The sequence below is a fragment of the Hypomesus transpacificus genome, chromosome 19 (assembly GCF_021917145.1).
Source record: "Hypomesus transpacificus isolate Combined female chromosome 19, fHypTra1, whole genome shotgun sequence".
NCBI lineage: Eukaryota > Metazoa > Chordata > Actinopteri > Osmeriformes > Osmeridae > Hypomesus > Hypomesus transpacificus.
Window position 1 is genome coordinate 6,362,827 of NC_061078.1, and position 21,128 is coordinate 6,383,954.

At 43.3% G+C, this 21,128-nt stretch overlaps 1 protein-coding gene across 1 annotated transcript in view; it reads right to left on the reverse strand.

Annotated features, from left to right (window-relative positions):
* ntrk3b (neurotrophic tyrosine kinase, receptor, type 3b) overlaps nucleotides 1-21,128 on the reverse strand; it is an 83,799-nt gene that overhangs the window by 48,407 nt on the left and 14,264 nt on the right. The window contains exons 2-3 of the mRNA XM_047042843.1: nucleotides 18,884-18,958; nucleotides 16,407-16,478 (exon numbers count right to left, since the gene is read on the reverse strand). Of these exons, the coding sequence (XP_046898799.1) occupies nucleotides 16,407-16,478; nucleotides 18,884-18,958 (147 nt within the window). The remainder of the gene's footprint in view (nucleotides 1-16,406; nucleotides 16,479-18,883; nucleotides 18,959-21,128) is intronic.

Below are 21,128 nucleotides of genomic sequence, written 5' to 3' on the forward strand. Positions count from 1 at the left end.
CCACCAAATTCAATAGGAATGGTCGGAAACCTCATAAGTGATCTGACCAGAACACTTGAGGTCAGTTTTAATATAAAACAGACTTTATTTCAGATTTGATCTGAGGTTCCATGATGATGCTATAGATACTGATGTGGCGGCCCACTATAAGATGTATGAGCACAGTTAGTATGAGCACAGTTAGTATGAGCACTGACATAGATGAATACAATTAGGGCAGAAGCAGAGAACAAATTGTATTACGTCATGAATATTTCATTTGGGTTCACTCTGCCAAAGCACAGCTTTTACAGTCTGCTTCAGTGCAATCTACATGGGCTGTTACGCATGAGGCGCATGTTACATTTGATTTGAAACATATGCATAGCAAAATTCATAATATGAACCCACTATGCAATGTTTCAGCAACAAGCAACGGTATCTGTTCACACCAGATCGTTGGTAGTAGCTCAAAGCATTGCATTGAATTTCAAACAATGAAAGGACTACGCAGGCCTTAAAGGATGTTCCTTACCATATATAAAGTGTATAAACATATTTATCCTTCTACACTGGTATATTGGTACATATTTCTCAACTCTCTAATTTACATACCTTTCAAAAAGTACAAATATGCCTATCTTCCCCCACACTTTCAGTTACGAAGGACACACACATTTTATCAGTAACTTATGCAAACAGGCATCTGTGCCGTGGTTGCAGATGTTGCTCCACTGTTTGGCCTGCCTTTCCTCCCAGGCTTCTTTAGAAAGTCGTCTAACAAGCAGCGCTCAGTGATAAGGCCTATTTCCATGGCAACAGGGAGCTAAGGATCCTGCAACCTTTCTCATTTCCTGTGATACTCGGGGAGGAGTTGTTGGTTCTGTGGGTTATCCGCTGTCAACGCATGAAGAGACCTGTGGGAAGTCTTAACACACATCCTCGGTTCACACACACACACACACTCACCTGGAGACACAACAACACACCCATACTGACACAATACACACACACATCCAGTTTAAACACAAGAAACACACAGACTGACACGTACAACAACACCCATATCTGAGTCATCCCTCTTACTGTCTCAACGGAAGGCAGCCTCGAACAGTTTGGAAGGTTTCAAAACAGAAAAAGGCTAAATGCTTAACAATAGCATCTGCATTAATTCAACAAAGTCCAAATCCACTCTCCCCTGGTACATAGACCCAGACTCAACAGAGAGTAACAGAAATGTGTGAATACAGTATATAATGAAACGGAATATTCACTGACATTCCCCATGAAAAAGTACTCCCAACGGGTACAGACTCGGTGCCACAGACTGAATAAATTAGGGAAATGTTACAGATTGAAAAGAAGCCCTTGCAGGTCCTCATTAAGCAGGGTGCAGCGCATGGCTACAGGGTAACACTATACGCTTGCACACACTTGTTCCATTTAATAGACGTGTGTTTTGTAGAGCTTTGGAAGCACCAGCACGTGTCCCTAAAGTGCTTGTATGTGTTTTAACGGACATGTTAAAGAGTTGTGTTTGTCACTGAGAGAGGGGGAGAGAATGAGATAGAAGGGAGAGAGATACAAAAAGATGTAGAGCCTTGGTTGATTTCTAACCAGCAGACGTTAGTGTCAGTTTTAACCTTGAGTGGCACTGCAGTCAGACGGCATACGGATGAACATCTGCACCTGAGAATGAGCTAGGACTGGTCTCTGATCTGCTAACCAGAGGCTAAAACAAACGCATCAGTGATAGAGCATGAGCAGGGGAGAGAATCAGCTCCTTCTAAATGGAGCAAGGACTCTACCCTTAAGTCTCAAGATAGCAGTTGCACAAGCGCCAGCCTGAGCTCTCTCTCTCTCTCCCTTTCTCCCTTTCTCTCCCTTTCTCTCTCTCTCTCTCTCTCTCTCTCTCTCTCTCTCTCTCTCTCTCTCTCTCTCTCTCTCTCTCTCTCTCTCTCTCTCTCCTCCCTCTCTCTCTCTCTCTCTCTCTCTCTCTCTCTCTCTCTCTCTCTCTCTCTCTCTCTCTCTTTCGTGGATGCTAGGTGGGCAGTGCTGCATGTATGTACTCCAACACGAGGGGGAGGGTGTGAGCATATTCGGAGACCTCTCGCCCAAAGCTGGCAGGAAGTGTTCTTTCTCAAAGGTCATCCTTCGCCACTGCAAGGAGAAATGTCAGCTAAAAGTGGATTTGGGGGGGTGGGAGGGGGCCAAGGTAAGTAAATGAATAAATAAATAAACAAATAAGCAAATAAGCCATCACAGCTAATGCAAGGCTAAAAAGACTAACAGTGGGTGGAAAGGTGTTGATTATTAAACTGAAAAAATTGAAGTGTAGAAAATGTATGGGTTTACTTAACAGAGAGGTTGCATCCGTTTTTACATGTTTTGAAAGGACTACAACCCAGTAATCATCTCAGAGAGTTTCCTATCAAGACAAAAACACTCAGGCGGAACTAAATCACTGGTTCCAAATCATAAAACCATGCGTTCCACACACTTCTTGCATGGACCTTTTTCCACATACAAGTTTAATAAAGTTGTAAAAGCGACGTGCAGTGCAGTTGGATCCACCTAGGAGGTTAATATTGATGGAAACCAGTCCCTGCATGGAGTGTGGGGGTGAATATCAAGCAGCAGCATCCTGTGTGTTAGCTCTCCTCCAGATGAAGACAGAGGCTCTGGGGGCTCTGGGGTCATGAGGGGCCTGGGCTTCTTCAATAATGCTCTTTAATCACATATGTCAATGGGAAACTGTGGCCACGTTTTGGAAGCCACGCTAATGAGAGCTGAAGCCACGTAGTTATCCATTCTGTTGAGGGAACAGCACCAGAACATAACTTTACAGTGGATCCCTGCTGAAGACGAACTGTTTTGGAATTGTGAGTATGGTTCGATTTCTCTAGCAACTTGCAGGTACAGTACCAGACCATTATAATCTAACTGGATCTGTATCCATGCTTGTGTTGATCAGTGTGTTTGTATATTTTACAGTGAAGTTTCATGCCGTCAACCATCTTAATTCTCAAAACGCAAAGACACTGTGCCCGATTTTTTCCTGACACCACAGTTAGAAACTTTTTTTACTTACAATATCTCTCAATGTGACTGAAAGGTGAAAAAGTCCTGTCGTTTATTATCCAACAGGGATCAATGATAGCCATCGTAGCTATAGCAGCAGTACATGTTCAAGTTAGAAGGTGGCCATTTTAATTGTCTTTCACACCCGTTCTCCAAGGTTGGAACAGGGATATCCCTGCAATCCTCACTGCATGGAAATGAAATGGGTTGAAATGAAAAAAGGAATCAATTATTTTTTTCCTCAATGAATTTCATATTCTTGAAACGATTCTCATTTCCTGAGGTGAGCCAGCCGATATCCCTTTGTTTAAAAAAATCACCGTAACTAATGGCCTCCCTGTCTGAGGTCTGGATTGAATACAACACAACGTTTTTCAGTAATAGACTCTCCTGGGGTTGAATCCTCTCTGTTCATATTCAATAGAATCTTGTGAAATGACGGTGTCTTTGGTACAAAGTCTCCCACAACCTTTTCTGAAACCCCTGGAAATATCCCCTTGTTACTGGGGAAGAACAATTCCCTCTACCTCTGACCTTATCACTACAAGCTATGGATCAAGTATAAAGGTCATAGGTGGATCTCTCTATCAATCAATCTCTTCACCAATCAAAACAGCCATAGCATAGAGTACAAGGATTGTATTCTATAGCTTCTCGTAGATGCTAACTTTTTTTGTTTTCACTCAGCTCAGTGCTTCAGTCTGACTAGCTCAGTCCATATTTCATGAATCCACCAGTTCTACCGCATATTTCTCGACACTGTCCCCAAGGTTTTCAAAGTGCTTGTGTGTGTGGGGCGAGGGGTTTGTAAACTCTATAAAACTCCATCTATCCCAACTATGGTGACATAAAGCCCTCTATGAGCTCCTGGATCTTTGCATGCCCAGGAATTTTTTCTGAAGACATCTCAGAACTTCAGATTATCGTCTCATACAGCTGTCGAACATTTGACTTTTCAAAGGACAGCAGAGCCCTCGTAACGTCTGCCACATCTATCATTCAAAGACAGGCTGGGTCTAAAGACGCATTGTGAATAATTCACTAATGTCTGATGGAGAGAAGAGCTGTGCTAAGTTGAATGGGAGTTTTTGAGAACCAAACAGAAGTCATGGTGTGTTGGATTGTATCCACACTAAGATCTCTGCAGTGTTATTGATAAAGGATCAAAACTAATCTAGTTCAAATCTATTACCTCTGGGAAGAATCTATCACGATAAAAAGCAGGAAGTGCCGTAATATGAATTCATCACTGCATTCAATTCAATTAGTGAAAACAGTGGAGGAAAAAACTTCAAACAGGCTTCACTTCATTAGAACAAAAGATATTGTTCACTATAAATCTGCACCAGTCCTAGGTATGGTGGGCTCTGGGGAGCAAGGCTAAAAATAAGGGATTCTTTTATCTCAACAAAGATTCTCTCAATGCCATATCTTTTCTTGTGTATCTCTGATCTTAAACTGGCGATTTCAGAGCCATTAACCTCTTTGAGTTCCTCATTCCTCAGTGAGCAGTTAAACCAACGGAACGTCAATCACTCATACTCTTATAAAATAGATCGCTTTATGGCCATGACAGATACAGTTTTGTCAGTGAACAGGTCTAATCATTTTAAAAAGCTACATCTCTAGTTACACGCAACTACAAAGGAATAACTTAATAATGATGTGACGAAATACATGCAACTGTATTCACAGCGAATCAGAGTGGTCTACAGTTCACGCGTTCCCAGTGTTTTTCTATATCTACTGTAGTTACAGTACCACCATGAAATACACCTAAATTACTGTAACAAGACCTTAGGGCTTTGAAGTGCCAGGAGCTGAAGTCCCTGACCAGCTATACCAAGTCAACCTTCTCTGGGTTCCAGTTTTATGAAATCTTTTTTTCCCAAGAAATCAATAAAGAGGTAGGAGTAGATTAAAGCAGCTATAAAGACAGTGAGGCGTGCAGTATTGTACACCCACCCCCACTCACTGACTCTCAACACCTCGTTACATAGCTTCTAGATTCCCATCACTAGCCTTGGATCTATCAGCACAGTTCTGGGATAAACTGTCTATAGAAGGTTGGTGGACTGATCTAAAGCACAGAAAATTGTGCTTTCAAGTATTCTTTGGTCAGATGGTAAGAAAACACTTTATCATATGATAGGGAATGTTAGATCCACTATGAAAGCCTACAAACAGCCCAAAGTGGGTGAATGACAGTCTATCAGAGTGTGAACTACCCAACATCAATCTGAAAATGAGTCGTAGTAATGGAGTAGTGGAAATGTACTGGCTTGAGGTTGATGAAATTGGTAGCATGCATTTCACACCTTGTCTAACATCGGCTCTTGGTTAATCCTTTGGTATGAGCAGAACCAGGGCTTCCAGGGTCAACATGCTAACCCCAGGCTTGGTCTGCAGGTCTGGAGCACGGAGACTATACATGTGGTTCAACTTATATATAGCCAGGAGACATCCAGCATCCCTGCAGGACTGGGAGACAGTAGTGGACTCAGACCAAAAACAACCCAGAATTCTTTGTTTGTTTTTGTCCTCAGCTCCGCATCACACAGAATGGATTGAACATTGTTTGAGTAATTAAAAAGTGTCCACGGAGCCATCAGCTGGTGTTAGGTTTTTGTCTTTGCACAATGAGTTTTTTCTCACAGCCAAATATTCTGACAAAAGCTTGGGACTGCAGCTGTCCCAAAGAATGGACACAACTCTTTTCATCAAAAGAGCTGCATGTGCCAAGTCCACAGTTTACTGTAAACTCTGTGTGGACAGGCGGGATAATTTGCAGAGGTCAACGCCTGAAACATCCCACATTCAATATAATGTCACAAAACATTACAGTAAAGCCAACATGAGAAAAATTACAACAGTTGAATGTTTGCAATCAAGGAGAAAACATCTGTATTGCCAGTAGTGTGTGTGTGTGTGTGTGTGTGTGTGTGTGTGTGTGTGTGTGTGTGTGTGTGTGTGTGTGTGTGTGTGTGTGTGTGTGTGTGTGTGTGTGTGTGTGTGTGTGGGTGTGTGTGTGTGTGTGCGTGGTCTTCAGTATCCTTCTGCATTAAATTTCTGTCTCCATGGAAACAGCCAGAGCAACAACTGCGGCAAGCGGGGAAATACATCTAATTGTACATTAATCAAGTTATTGAAGAGGCTAGGTAATTTATACAGAAGAGGAAAGCGCTCACAAGCATCCATTGTCATCAGATCCAGTTCCCTGTTCTGGAGGCGGGGGCTTATGTGGCTGTCTTCAGCTCATGCCTTTCACAAGTCGCCATTCAGATGCAAAGCAAAGGTCATCAGCGTTCATCATCCAAATACTGTTGTTCAATGTCTTTTAACTGTTATACGGCCACAGGAAACATGTTCTTAAGCCATGTTGACATCTTCTGTTTGGAACCTCTGCTAACACATGCTTTGTTTACAACTGTTAGTATACATGTAGCATGTGCATTCATACCCATCCAAGTTTGTCGAAAAGTTCAAACATTACTTTAACACTGCCTGACAGATGTTGAGTTTTCAAGAGCTGTAGTAGCTAGAGTAATTGATGCCGTTTATTTACATTCAGTTGGTTGTCCGTACAGAGTAATGTTATCTCACAATCTGTGGTTTTCTCCTTGACGGCGCAGTAACAATGGTTCAAGGACACTCGACTGACTCCAGAACAACACAGGCTGGCGCAACGATGATGCAAATTTATGGAAATGTAGAACGAGGTGTTGGTGTGGGGAAGATTTACTGTCTAAGCATCTTTAGAGAATATGTTATTTAAAAAAAGATAGGCCTGAACTCACACCTTGATAGATGCTGCATGCGCAGTGCACACTTGGCGTGAGATACAGGAAGTCAGCCATGTATGGCCGATGCCTTGGGCAGGCCTGCCAGCCCTCACAAGTGTAGCGCGAGACTACCGCTGTGCGTCTCTGTATGCATTAAGATGGAGATGTTCTTGGTCGGTAACGTATTGTTTATTAGCACTTGTTGGCGCACACGTGTGCATGTCAAGGTGAAATCCCACGCTGGTCGGCTGGTCAAAGTCAGCAACTATGGTCTGTGTTGGTGTTGACTCTTACAAGGTCAGAGGATATGCACATCAGCTGGACTGAACCAGCTGACAGACATCTTGAGAAGTCAAGAAAAAACAGGCAGCGTCTGCATTTGTTTGCCATCAAAATGGAAAGAATTCAACTCAAAACTTGACTATAGAGCTAGCATAAAGTAGTCTGACACACAATCCAAGTCGTGTGCTTCGTACTTCCTGAAATCCAACTCTAGCATTACCTAAAAATACACATCATTATTTCAAGCATGCACAGTGCACAGTTGGAATTTGATTTGAAATGAGCAATAATATTAATCAAACGAGGGGCGTTTTTTTAAAAGCAACAGGGTTCTGACTCAAACCGTATTATATATTCTAGAGCCAGTCGATTGGAAGTAATTACTTAAACAACTCACACCATAATGTCGACAATTGCCCATAAAAGCACAATAATAGCACTTTAACTTGTTGTGTTCACTACTTCTGTATTCCTCTCACTCTATCAACACAATATGCCAAAAGTGAGTAAGTCTCAGAAGCATTTGAATGTATCACATTAGGGTAGGCATAGAGACAAAGTGAGTCCCCCCAGTTTCCCTGGTCTCCCAGTGTTGACAGGAGCTCATCTCTAATGTCCACCACTGATTGCCTTGTCTTTGATTCATCCTCATTGTGAGTTGAACGACCGTAATGAATTCAGGGGGCCAGACCTCATGCCTCAAACCCATAATCCTGGAAGGTGACAGCCGACTCATTCTCCCTCTATGCTAGGAGAAATGAGGAGGACCACATTCCAAACATGAAAACGCTGCCACCCCCGACCAGGCCGAATCAAACAGCGCTCGCTCTAGTGCTTTTACAGCTGACACCACTCAGTAGGACTGTTTTCTGTGCTGCCTTCCTCCTCGGTCTCCCCTTATTAGACTAGAAGATCCATTTATCCTTTCATCACGTAGCACTCCTGCACCAATAACACAATCATTGTCTGTGCATCATGTGTCTGGTCTGTTTTGGAGAGGTGATGCTCTTCTGGTCCCCTGGTAATCGCTTTGCCCCTTTAAAGGGAGGAGGCCAGCGGGATGGGGGTGCATGGCCGTTAATCACACCAGCGTACAGCAGGCACTTGGTGGCTTGATAGCCTTTCCTGGTCAAAGTGAGGTGTGAGCGGGTGCTGATGTCGGAAGCGGTGGGAGAGGGAAAAGAGAGAGTCGGGTTGGGGATGGAGCGACTGGTGGGCTGGTGGTGGGTTATTAGCTTCAGCCCGGGCCCCGGCTGGCTGATAGCCACCTCTGCATCGTATCTCCCAGCAACCCCCTCTGCTACGGCTGTCATGCACTGCCACCTGGGGCGGCCATCTTGACTTGTTCTGACGGGCACTGCCAGGACTGAGCCGCCGGAGAAGAGAGGGGGACAACAGCAGATGGTCCTGTAAAACTGGCAGGGGTGACATGGTTGGCATGGAGCCAGGCACCCCTGTGAATCTCAAAGCAGCAGGATCCTACCTTGACCCAATGGGTACTGCCAGGTCCTAATTCCCCTCTCCCCTTTCCAGACCAAAGACCAAGCCCTTGAGACAAAGGGGCAGGATTGAAGGTGGCCAGAAAGGCCTGTCTCCCAATAACCCGCTGGTTGTTACTGCACACTCAGCCAACTGCCCCATTAGAAATATTTGTATACATCTTGGCTCTGCTTGCCAACGGTGGCAGCAACAGCAGTAACCTCGTGGCTAACCTTACAAATGTGCACATGAATGAGATCAGACAGCACAGGGAGATGGTCAAAGACAGTGCCAGCAAACTGACAAACAAAAATCTTGCAAATGGTGCTTAGTATCCCTCCGGTGACTAGGCATAAGTATGCCTACTTGTCAAAAATGTCCTTCAAGGGACATCAGCTTTAAAAGTCACATATTACAACTAGAGAATGCCTATTTTCACAGATTTATATGACATCCATCCACATTTGACCATCTACATCTAAAATACACTTTGTGTATTATAACATTTCGACTTTTATCTTTTCTATCATGACATCTATTGGCTGATGGAACAAGCCATGGTTCCACTGTCCTGTGACCTGTGGTTTTCTGTGGTAAATACAACAAGGAAACTGGATGAAGTTCCAGTAGGAATCCAGCAGGAGTGGTGGGAAAGCATCAGAATCAGAATCAGAATCATTGGGAAAGCATGCATCACATCTAGAAACAGCAGAGAAGGGACTTTTATTCATCCAGTGGCCATGAGCTGACCTGCAGTATTCCCATTTACTGTTTCTGCTCTTTCACATCCTCAGAGGTTTGTGAAAGACAGTCTTCCCAGACTTTTTGTCTTTCACACACACAGACACACAAGGAAAGAGGATTAAAGTGTTCAGCATCTATAGGATTAGGGAAGGAGCATGGATAAAAAAGTGGGTGCAAGCTGTGGTAGAAAAAACAGAGACGTGTTCTTGTAATCAGGCGGGGCACTGTTCAAAACCAAGGCTGTGTAAGCTGCATTGTCGATATGCTCCAAGCTAATGTGCAACACAAAGGCAATCCTGTGAGTTAGCCAGTTTGCCAGTTAGCAGGGCCAAAGAATGCTATGTCAATGTTTTACTGTCCTCTGACATCACTTAGTGAAAGTGCCATAGCCTTTCTTTAACTTCCTCTGTTTTAATTAGATCATTAGCTGAACAGATTTAATTACAGCACAGGGCAGAATGGTTTGTATTAAATTTGCACCTGGCAATCTTGGTCACCAAAACCCCCCCACACAAAAAGCAGAAAAAGAGAGAGACCTGTTTTTCAAGGACAGGCTGCACATTAGGCCGGTCAGTTCTGCCTTGACTGTCCAGACTTATTGCTGCAAATATATACATCCCTGGGGACTTTCCCCTCTGTCAAACATGGACACTTTTCGAAGAGTATTCTTCTGATTACTCAAGAGCAGACATTTGTGGTGCAAAAAAAAAACTAAAAACATTCCATCAATTCAAAAATTTGCCTTGAGGATTTGAGTGCTGGAGACACTTGGGAACAAAATGTCACTGCTGCTAGGATATGAGTGTTATATTATTTTAATATATCTTCATGACTGTTTTCAAAGACCTATGACTCCAACTGTAAACAAAGCTTGTTTCCAGAGGAGGCTTCCACACTTGATTGGCAGTGGACATGAGACAAAGTAATAAGGAATGGAGTATTCAACACAAAAAAAGTATTTATTTTAGACCGAAAGCCTCCACAGAAGGATTTCTGTGCATAAACTTGCCACGAGGCAGCTTGACAATGTGACAGTAGCTAACTGAGGCATCCCACTGCCAAAGAGAGACATCTCATTGGCACCCGCCTCCACAAAAACTCTAACCCCCTTCCCCCTTCCTGTGCCTCACCCCCGCACTACCTCATCCCCCATCTGGCACCACAGGTAAAAAACAACAACATTGAGCTGTCTCTTTCTGTCTATGTCACAGTCGAATCAGCCAGCTGACAGCATTGCTGGGTGCCACCGGCAGAGCAGGGTGGGCCGCCCTACAGTGGATACCATCGGGGCGAGGTGTGAAGAGAATATCTCAATCCAATCCCAGAGCAGCACGGTAAATAGCAATCTGTGAAGGCAGAGCAATCCTCATCCTCTTGTCCAAACAGATCTTGGTGGTTTCTCACCCCCCAAACTTTGATTGACAAGCCCGGCCGTTGCTAGCACTGTGTACATAGAGTGTCAGGCCTCCGCCAGACTGCTGTCTGTCAACGGACAGGTTTTGGCATCGGGATGGAGGAATAGGGGGATGAAGGGAGGAGGGCAGGACAGGAGGCCGGGGGGGCTGATGTTCCATAGAAATGAAAGACCTTTATCTGACCAGCAGCGACTCCTGAGCTGGCGTTTCCTCGAATTGTTTTGGTGAAACATTAGGCACAATTCACTCATGTCAGGATTGTATTCGCCTTGCTGCCTCCCACTAATCACTATGTTGCTGGGAAGTACCCTTACACTGCATTTGGCAGACCATACACACAAATGCCCCATTTAAATAAAAGCATTGCTTCGGCTGGATAAACAACAGTTATTTTAGTTGTGCCGGCAGTTTTGTGACAAAAAAAACAAAAAACAAAAACATCATCTGGGAAAAAATGCTACACGGACAGAAAAGAACGTGTCTGTATCTGAGCCCTTTAGAATTGCGTTGAGGTAATGCGAGCAGGCGGGGTCACGCAGCCCTGAACTCTCTGTGTTAGAGTTGAACTTGAGGCTGCAGAAAACAGCTCGGTTTTGCAGCCGATATTGATCTGGAAGCCCTGTGTCACGCTGGTTGACAGGGAGCCCCCTGGTTGTCAGGCTGCCCAGTCCTGCTCTGCTGTGTAACCACGACGATTAGCCCAGCACCCGGACTGACTCTGAGAACAGAACGAGCGTCATCAAGTTTTAGGATCAGTTAGAGTGCTATGATTATGGATCTAAAGATGGGCCTGGTCTGGCCTGGCCTGCATGCCAGTGTGGGGCCGTGTCTTTGTCAGTCTGTCTTTCATTGTCTCTGTCTTTCTCTCTCTCTCTCTCTCTCTCTCTCTCTCTCTCTCTCTCTCTCTCTCTCTCCTCTGTTTCTCAAGCAATCTTTGTGTTTTTATGTTTTCACATAACACTTATTCTTCTGCAAACACACACTCGGAGAGTGATACCCCAAAGGTACATGGGAAAAGAGGATACTGATTCTTAATGATTCATGCAAAATGTTCATGTGAGATATGTTAAAGAACTCCTACAACCATGCATCACACACTCCATTGTTCACATTAACATGTACTGTGTGGAGAGAACTGTAATTAAGATGGCCTTAAGTGACAGACTCCACACCCACACAGTCGACTTCACTTACCATAATTCAGTTGTGAGAAAATATCACGCTGAATTTCATGTCCTAGCAATTAACTCATCTGTAATGATGATCCTGTTTCCATTGCAGTTCTTCCAACCCAACTCAGGGGAACTGTTTCTATGTTGACCTACATACGTATTTGCTATACTATATGTATAAAATGTATTTTATTGCTAACATAAACCTATCAATGTTTTCATAGAATTTTGGTATTTGAACAATTCCCCATTTTACTTTTCCAATTTCTCAACAATTATCTGCTATGCACCAAACTGTTAGAAATGCTCTTTTGGAAGGACCTTTCCCTGCTAATATCTTGTAGTCTCACTCTACAATATACCATCTTTAGTGGGTTCAACCCCTGCATTTCATATTCACTCAAACAGCCTCACATTTACTGTTAGTCTAGATTTAGATTCACTACAATATTACAGGCTCTGCCTGGAGATAAACTCTGCATACTCTACAGGGCAGTGACATCTCCATTCAAAACCAGTGGTGTCTACTCAGACTGTGGGCAGCGGACCCAAAAACCTGCCGGCTTGTCTGGCAGATATCATGCTTCGTAGCCCAAGTATCTGGTCCAAGCCGGCCATGTTTACGATGAGATTAGCCCGGAGCATCCAAACATGCTGGAGAGGGATGGAAAGTAAATAGAAACTCGGTATGATTTTCATGAACGTGTTTATTCAATTTGGGCATCCTGTTTGTTTTTCCAAACTTTCATGCACTGCAGTTGAATCGCCTCCAACTGTGCCCACTTCTGTCTTCTTCTCATTTTGTATCCGTTACGGGCAGCTCATCAACATCTCTTTAATAGTGACGATGAAATAAGTGGAATAGATTTGGCTTGAGACTCAATCTATTTGAGGTTGAAAACATGTCTAAAGGATGTCTATGTGACACTAAAAAGAGATAAGAAAGCACACTGCCAAGACAGAAGAGATCGTTTACCATTTCCAAAGCTAAAAAGTGACTGGTGTGATGCATTGTGGGTGGGAAAGGTTTTCAAACAGCGGGGGCGGAGTGGTCTACCATCAGAGGAGAATCCTAAAGCACCCTTCAACCCCCAATCATCCTCCACATCCACACGGGCTCTGGCTAAACCCTGGAGCGGATCAAGCTAACTGTTGCAGAAACAGCCTGGTCTGTGGGAGTACATTAGTAGATTGCCAACGGGACCACACAACCTTTATCCACAGAATAACGCCAACTTTCAATTTGACAGACTCTGAATCACCACAGCACCCACACAGAATGGAAACTAGCGTGAGCGTGAGGTGAATAACTGTTGAATCATTAGTTTAAAATGTGTGTGTGCGGAAACATGAACATTTACTCACACACTTACTGACCAAATCAAATTAAAATCACACACATAAACACACACACAAACTGAGATGACTCAGGTGAGAAAGAGCTGTCTAAATCACATCCTCATAACCATATTGCCACAGACAGGAGTAAAATCAATGGTATGCATGCCGTTACATAGAGTTTGGCACAAGCACATCTAAATCTATAGTTTTGACATTTATCCATGATCTATGTGGAAAGCAGCATCCCTAAGGCGGTTTGCACAGCATGACAGACTGCTGCAGTGCAACAAGATACAACAGAGCAGGCTAGATGAGCAGTGTATTCACAACCAAGGACATTTGTTAGGTGGAAGGCACAGTCTTATTGCAATCCCAACATGTAGGCGGATCATGTGGTTCGGGAAGCAATAGCATTCTGTGGCTACCACATACTCTTCAATATCACACAAGGTACAGGATTCATTTGCACCTTCAGATTCACTCATCTATTTATGCTTTACTGTAAAAGCATCCAGCAAAAAAAGACACCACATCAAAATTCCTTGCTAAACCAAACCAACACCATCACAGCCTCTAAATTAACTCATTCCCCCAAGACCTCAATAACTGCCGAGGGTCCCTACACGAATTTCAGGAGCCTCACTTCAGACGAATTCCCGCGAAAGGAGGGTTTTCAAATCCAGGCTGCACAAACATAGAATAATCAGATTTTAATTGAAGATGGGCTCATTCCGGAAGACAGCCGGTGTTAAAGTGACATTTCCGTCTGGAGCGTCACGTAGACTGAGGAGATTTAATGAGAGAGACTTCCTACTTCGTTCCTCCCCTGGACCAGCTGACCTTTACTACTGCCCTTGTGACAACAGCCCCTCCAGATTTATTGGGTCTCTCCGTCATATGTGGAATAGAGTGGTGTGTTGTCTGGCCATCCAGACAGACAGTAACCTTTAATTTGCCGCACACACACACGTACGCACACTCACACTCTCACTCAAACGGGGACACACTGGACGCACATTAAAGCCGGTGCTAGACCTCCGGCATTAAAAGACCCGGGTCGGGTCAAACAAGTTGAAAGCCAGAGACCTTGTTTTGGATCTCTTTGTTGTTTAAACCAATTTCCATAGGTGCTTTGACCAAGCGAAGGGTGAAGGAGTGAGAACTGAATGGCTTGGTAGGATGATAGATCCCTGTTTGTTTGTAGTCCCAGACAAAGGAGGGATCAGAGAGAGAACAGACACAAACTCAGTCTAGTATGTTATTTCATAACCAGGGGGATTGTTTACAGGAATTATGACTATGGATTTCTAGTAGGCTAATTGTGGATTGATCCTGGTCTGCAGCATGGTCTTGCAAGGCACACAAATTGATACTATGCCGATGAAAGAAGGTTCTAGGTTGATTGTGAGGCTTAGTCCCCTGAGCATTCAGCCTCTCAGTTGAGTAGATCTCCAGACAGAATGGCTTCAAAAACAAAACAGGTAAGTGATGGAATCAGATGTCTCTTGAGGTCTCTAAGCTTGTACGCTTTTAACAAGTAAGGGAATTGGCCACGTACTTCAAACATTATCATCCATCATTAGGGACGCAAAATATGTACAGAAACCATTCTCAAAGCCTAAGAAAAGACTGCACTGAAGAAATAAACTCATAAATAACTGATTGAGTTCTTCAGACTCCATGCAAACCGTGATGACAGCCTTTCCTCCCCAAGTAGGCAGTCAGCTCCAGAATAGAATCTTTACCACAGCTTCGTCTTCCCTCTTAGAGGATCTGCTTCCAGCCCTCAGCACAGAAGTCTCCGCCCCTTTCAAACCCACAGTCCCAAGGAAGACATAAACCATCATCATCTTTGTCACAGAACACCCATCCCCATTTTTAATGAGTCCACAATTAGCATGTCCATCTGCTCCATTTGTGACTCAAGTGAAGGCAGCCTTTTAATGACTTTTATCCCATTCATTAAATGTTGATGAGCTACTTCGGCTGAGCCAGTCGACTCGCTAGGCAGAGCGAGTGGTTCCACCCACTCCTTGTGGAAAAGCGCACACATGCATATAGAGTACCTTATCAAACACAAGAGGGCCGAATGTCCTAGTCAAATAAATAACCCTTTACAGAAATACCTTAAGTAAACCAACAACATTTGGCGTGCTTGAACTAAAAAGATTACACCCTTATGCAGACACATATATCTACTATATTTAAACTGTAAATGTAAGTCTGTGAATTTGGCTCTGGCAGATAGTTGATACAGTAAATGTGGTCTGTTCAGGTGGCAGGCAGAGATTCACTTTCTCTTCATGTTTACTCCCAGAAAAGTTAAGAAAACATGAAGTAATAAAGTGTCACATCTGTCTTTGTTAAATAAATTATCCTTATCCTTCCCGCATCTTTCTGGTACTTGGGTAAAATGTGGACACTACCTTGAGGCAAACTAAATTGAACTGCATTTTTGATGTGTTGCTTTCTGCACACAAAAAAACTAGCAAATATGATCTCAATTATCTGTGTTATAAAATGGTGCTGTAATTGACTATGTGACATGGTGAAAATGGAGAAATACCAATGACAATGTTGCACAGCCTAATATCAGTACAAATCAAGTCTCCCATGGCTACAATTCATCAGGCAACATGTACCGGTAATCACCTTGCCAGCAAGTTCAGAGGAGTTGTTTTCAATATAGCAGATAGTCAAAAACAAGGTTTGAGTCAAAAAACAAGTTCCAAGTTAGTTGTTACTTGTATAACTGACTCTATGCTGTATTACAGTATTCTTCCACTTTACAATGTATTGTGGTCTAACATACAACGTAGAGCTGATTCAATTACTATTTGCAAATAATTAGATTTCTTCATAATCCAATACCTGGGTAAGGATAGCTAGTTTGCCACTGCAAACAAAAAACTATGGTCTGAACATTTTTGACTTTGAACATTTTCAAGCGTATCTCAATTAATTTCTAAGCGTGTCATTAATGTCTGAAATTGGCCCAGGTATAATATAGATCAATAAGAAAGCAGCTGCTCAAATGTGTAATCTCCCAGGAAACAGATCATTTCGATGCTGGGCGGCGACACTTTTAAACCAAGTAAGGGCAGTGATCACAGTTCAATGTATGTACTTACATGTAGCGTAGATGAGGGTTCTGAGCGAACACCCTTGGCTGAATCACCCGCAGATTACAGTTCATTATCGTTCTGAAAGAGACACATACACACTCAGTTTAAGGTTTCAGCATTAGTTATTATCTTAATTTTGATGCTGAAAATCTTTACTTCAAAAGAATCTATGCATTGGTCCTATTCAGCTTGGAGGATCCTCCTCTTCTATGCAATGTTTAAAATGATTGGGGTTGGTAGTTACTAGCTATCCAGTTTAGCAGCATGCTAATCCAACATACTTAACTGTCAATCAATACCCTTAAATAGAATCATGGATTGCTATTTACCTAAGCATTTAAATTAACTGTAATTTACTGTTTGGTAATTTAGAGGCCTGTGCTAACGATAATATACGATTGTATATGTGCTGTTGGGGACAATATTGCTGGCCTAGCTAATGCACTATTGGATAACTCACTAGTGCTTGGCTAAGAATGATGCGAACCTAGCTAATGAACTGTTGTATGTGCAAGACACTCTTTTATGTGATAGCCTATAAGTAATGCTAGGCCAGTAATGACATCTAATCTGCTCATCTCCATGTACCATTTTCTCTTGAAGAAGTCATTGACATCATTGGGAGGCCCTGTAACACAGTATGCCCATCTACTTTAGCTGTTGGTGCCAATTATCGTTTCTCCTCTGATCACTGCTGTTCTGCACTGATCTCGAGCCATTCATTACTGAAATGGGATGTAAAAACTGATTACTGTTAATACACTTTCTGTTGTTCACTGAATAGTGAACACCCAGCGACAGCCCACACAGTGAGCTATTTCAACATATTCTGGGTGTACTTTACAATTCACAATAGCTGGGAGGGTTTATTTAAAATAGATCAGACCATATATGGCAAGCAGTATTATAAATAAAAATGCCTGTTGGCTAAATTGTTTGTGTGAACTCAATCACCAAACCTCTAACTGATGGATTATTTTGCATTCATAGTGATTTCTAGACCGAGCATTTGCATAGCTAGCAATGTGATTTTAAGCTTATAGTAACGACATGACATGGTTTCAGTGGCTACATGGTCAGATTGAGCACCTATTATAAAAAGTGCTCCCCAACATTGAAAACAGATTAGTGGTCAAGGACAGTGACACAGATAGGACAGGGCCTACCAGACTCCAACAGCCTCTGTGAGAGAATTAACACCGGCCCTGTGGCCTTGTCACATGTCCCTGCAGTTGTTTATATTCAAATGTCGCTCTCTCCGACAGAAGAGGAGATTTGAGCGGGGCCACGTTCGGCTGACCGACCTTGGTGGCCCCTGCCAACGCCACGGAAGCTCTGGGTAGCCAGAACGGCATCTCCAGGCGTAGGGGGGGAGTGTCCCGATGAGAGGCGGCAGGTGAGAGGAGATGGTAATGAGAAAAATGCTAATTTATCTGTAGGGATATTGCACTTGGCCTCCCTGATGAGGGATCAAGGAGAGCGGGGGAAGAGGCCAGCTTTGTCTTCAGGGTGCAGGAAAGGAAGAGACGGATGTTCTTAACAGGGGAAAGGGGATGGGAGGTAGAGAGGAGGGACATGGATGGAGGAGGGTGTAAGGACACAGTGTGTGGGTAGAGTGGAGGGACATGAATGGAGGAGGGTGTAAGGACACAGACAGTGTGTGGATAGACAGGAGGGACATGGATGGAGGAGGGTGTAAGGACACAGTGTGTGGGTACAGAGGGATGGAAAGAGGACAGGGTAACATTGCTTTAAGAAAAAAAACAAGGAAAGATAAAAAAAAAAAAAGAAGCTACGCAGCAGCAAGGGCCTCCTTAATTCAATTTTACCCGCTGCTTTTTAGCATTATTTGATCAGTGGCAAAGCAAAGCGAGGGGGATGTTCTGCCTGCGTGTGACTGGGTGAGAATTAAAAGCTTGTTTAAAGATCAGCTTGTATTAGCATCAGTTATACAGTCACAAACCCTCCTCCCCTCTCGCCTCGCCTGCAGACTAACACCTTGTCATCTCCTGAGAGAATTAGCCTGGAAAAAATACTGGCCATGAAATCCTGATGTCTTGCTTGTGATGCAACAGCCACATGTGCTTATTCCTATGGCTGCTTCGCTGTTTCCCTGTGGGCAGCAAATATTCAGCTCTCTACTGCAGTCAGCTTGATCGCAAACACTGATAAGGCACAAAGCAGGTTACAATGGCACTTCCCACTTCCCTGGGCTGCCTGCACCACTGTGAGTGCAATGCAGTGAAGTATTCATCACCCTGGCACTATCCAAAACCAGCTCCCACTCACAAACTCGCCAACTACTCCCTCAACACTTTTGTAGATCTGAAAGCCTGGAAAGATCTAGGCAAGCCGGTAATGGGCCTCTTTCTCCCTCCGATGGGCTAGATTAAATCTGTCTCCCAAATTGTTTAGACCTATCCAAAACAAACAACTAGGAATAAACACAAGGGCCCTTGGAGGGCTTCAGTAGTTACACTCACAGTCTCTGTAGTCCAGTGTAGAGCTCCATATCCACATCTTTTAGAGTCTGCAGGCCCGTCCAGTTCTCTATATGTCTGCAACAAGGAAAAAAGATATAAGTCATTTTTATTAATCTGTGAAGAAAAACGAAAATATGTAGTAGAAATAGCAGCATAGCAGAGATTTGTCTCTCTCTCTCACCAAGTTTCTAAGTAGACTTCAACCATGCAAGGGTATTTTCAAAGTTTTGTGAATCCATACTCATTTAAATTGCTAGTTCTGACAGAGCGTGCTCTGTTGGCTTCTGATAGATTTAATTGCCCAGGAGACGGTCTCTGAAGCTTTATATAAGTGTGTGGGAAAAATTACAACTGCAGACAACTTTACTTATACAGACGCTACAGTATCAGCCCCCCACAGAGGACCCTATAACCTAATTGTCATGGGAGACTAACATGAAAGGCAGTGCCTCCAACTGTGTGCATACGCTTGCAAATTAGCTTCAAGGTAAGAGAGTATTTGTAAATGATTTGTGTATAAAAGCACTAAAATAGCATTGGGTTGGAGGAGGTAACCAGGGGGGTCTTGATGATACCAAAGTCATGGTGACTGCTTTATTGTCAATAGAGTGAGGGAGAGAGAGAAACAGAGAGAGAGAGAGACAGACAAACAGAAAAGAGAGAGTGAGAAATGATTAAAAGCCAGAAATGCACCTCTATTCACACGTTCAATCCTAAATATCATATGTCAAATCAATCTCTTTAACCCATGTCAAAACACTGAGTAATTTACATTCACCAAATGTCAGGCCAAGCTGCCTGAGCTGATTGTCTATTCAGAAGGAATCTGGTAGTTGCCAAGCAAGACATATACATCCAGAGGACATCGGAAAAGTGTTCCAACCAAAGGCCTCCCCAAGATCACCACCATCTTTAAACAATACCCAGCAAGGTAACAACTACAGTATCCTTGTTACTTTCAGCTGAGAGAGCAGTGATCTTGTGGCAAGTAGCTGAGCAGTGATGTGGTACACCATGAAAAAGGGCTAGGGGTTTTTCCCATACTCCTTTTTGGTTTCTCACAGCATTGGTGGGATCCTGATTTCCCAGCAGAACACAACAGAGGGGTTGGTTGGCTGCAGCACTGCAGTTGCCACAGACCAATGCACACAAGAAATGAAGCCTGCACATTGGGAGCTCATCCGTAGAGCACAGAGAAAGGATCTGTACACCTGTGTTTGTGCAATTCGTACGAGCATGATATGTTAGAATTGTTTTAGCATGCGGTGTATCGTTTTCACAGGGAAATTTGAGGCTTTGTTGTGACAAAGGAAATGCACCAAATGACACAGATGTAAAGGAAACACTGCCACTAAAGGAATTCAGACTCGATTGTTATCTCTATAAAATTATGAACTTGCCTGTGAACTAAACTTGAATTTTCTACTCAGAATACTGTTCAATGGGGCTGTCGTTACTGGTGACAAGACACTTTGGCTACTTCCCAAATCAGATTCCTAAGTAATAGCCAACTAATACCGCAGTATGTGCTGTGAATTGACAACAACGCCTTGAAGATTTTATTTTATTAGAGTGGCCTTTTCCAGCATGAAAACCTTGAAGATATAAACAGCACATATCAAGATCACTGCGATCAGAGATGAAAAGCACAAGACGGCTGTTATGCAGTAAAACAAACCAGAAACCACGTTAACTCCAATTAACGAGGGAGCTGGAAACGTGGGGATTGAGTTTGATAATGCCTTTACCAGATATGTTCCTTCAGAAGACAAATGTTCCAGTTAAAGAATAAAGACAAATACAACAGAAATAGAAGAGCATCCCCACTCCAGCCACCTCAGAAGAACACATTTGATGCACAGGGTGGCAACACATGGTGAATCTATTTCAAAATCTTGTCAAGAGACTCTCTACACAAACATCGAAGAGGCCCCAAATTGTTTTTCCCGTAATCTCCCCTGATTCCCCCCATTGTTTCCAATACTGCTGTCTCTCCGTGATTTACGACTCTGTTGGAATGATGTACAACAGTTGTACTCCTTCCTTAATGGGAAAATGTTTAATAAAATAGAATGTCTTGGGAGTGCTCTCGGGACATTGATCTACATTCTTTTCTCCCTTTGCTGTTTCCATAAAGGCCAGAAGCAGTGAAACACTGCTTCAGTGTGGGTGGATGGTAGTGAAGCTCCAATCTAGATTAAAATACAACCACTAGCATCAATCAGACCACCCATTGTTCTACGAA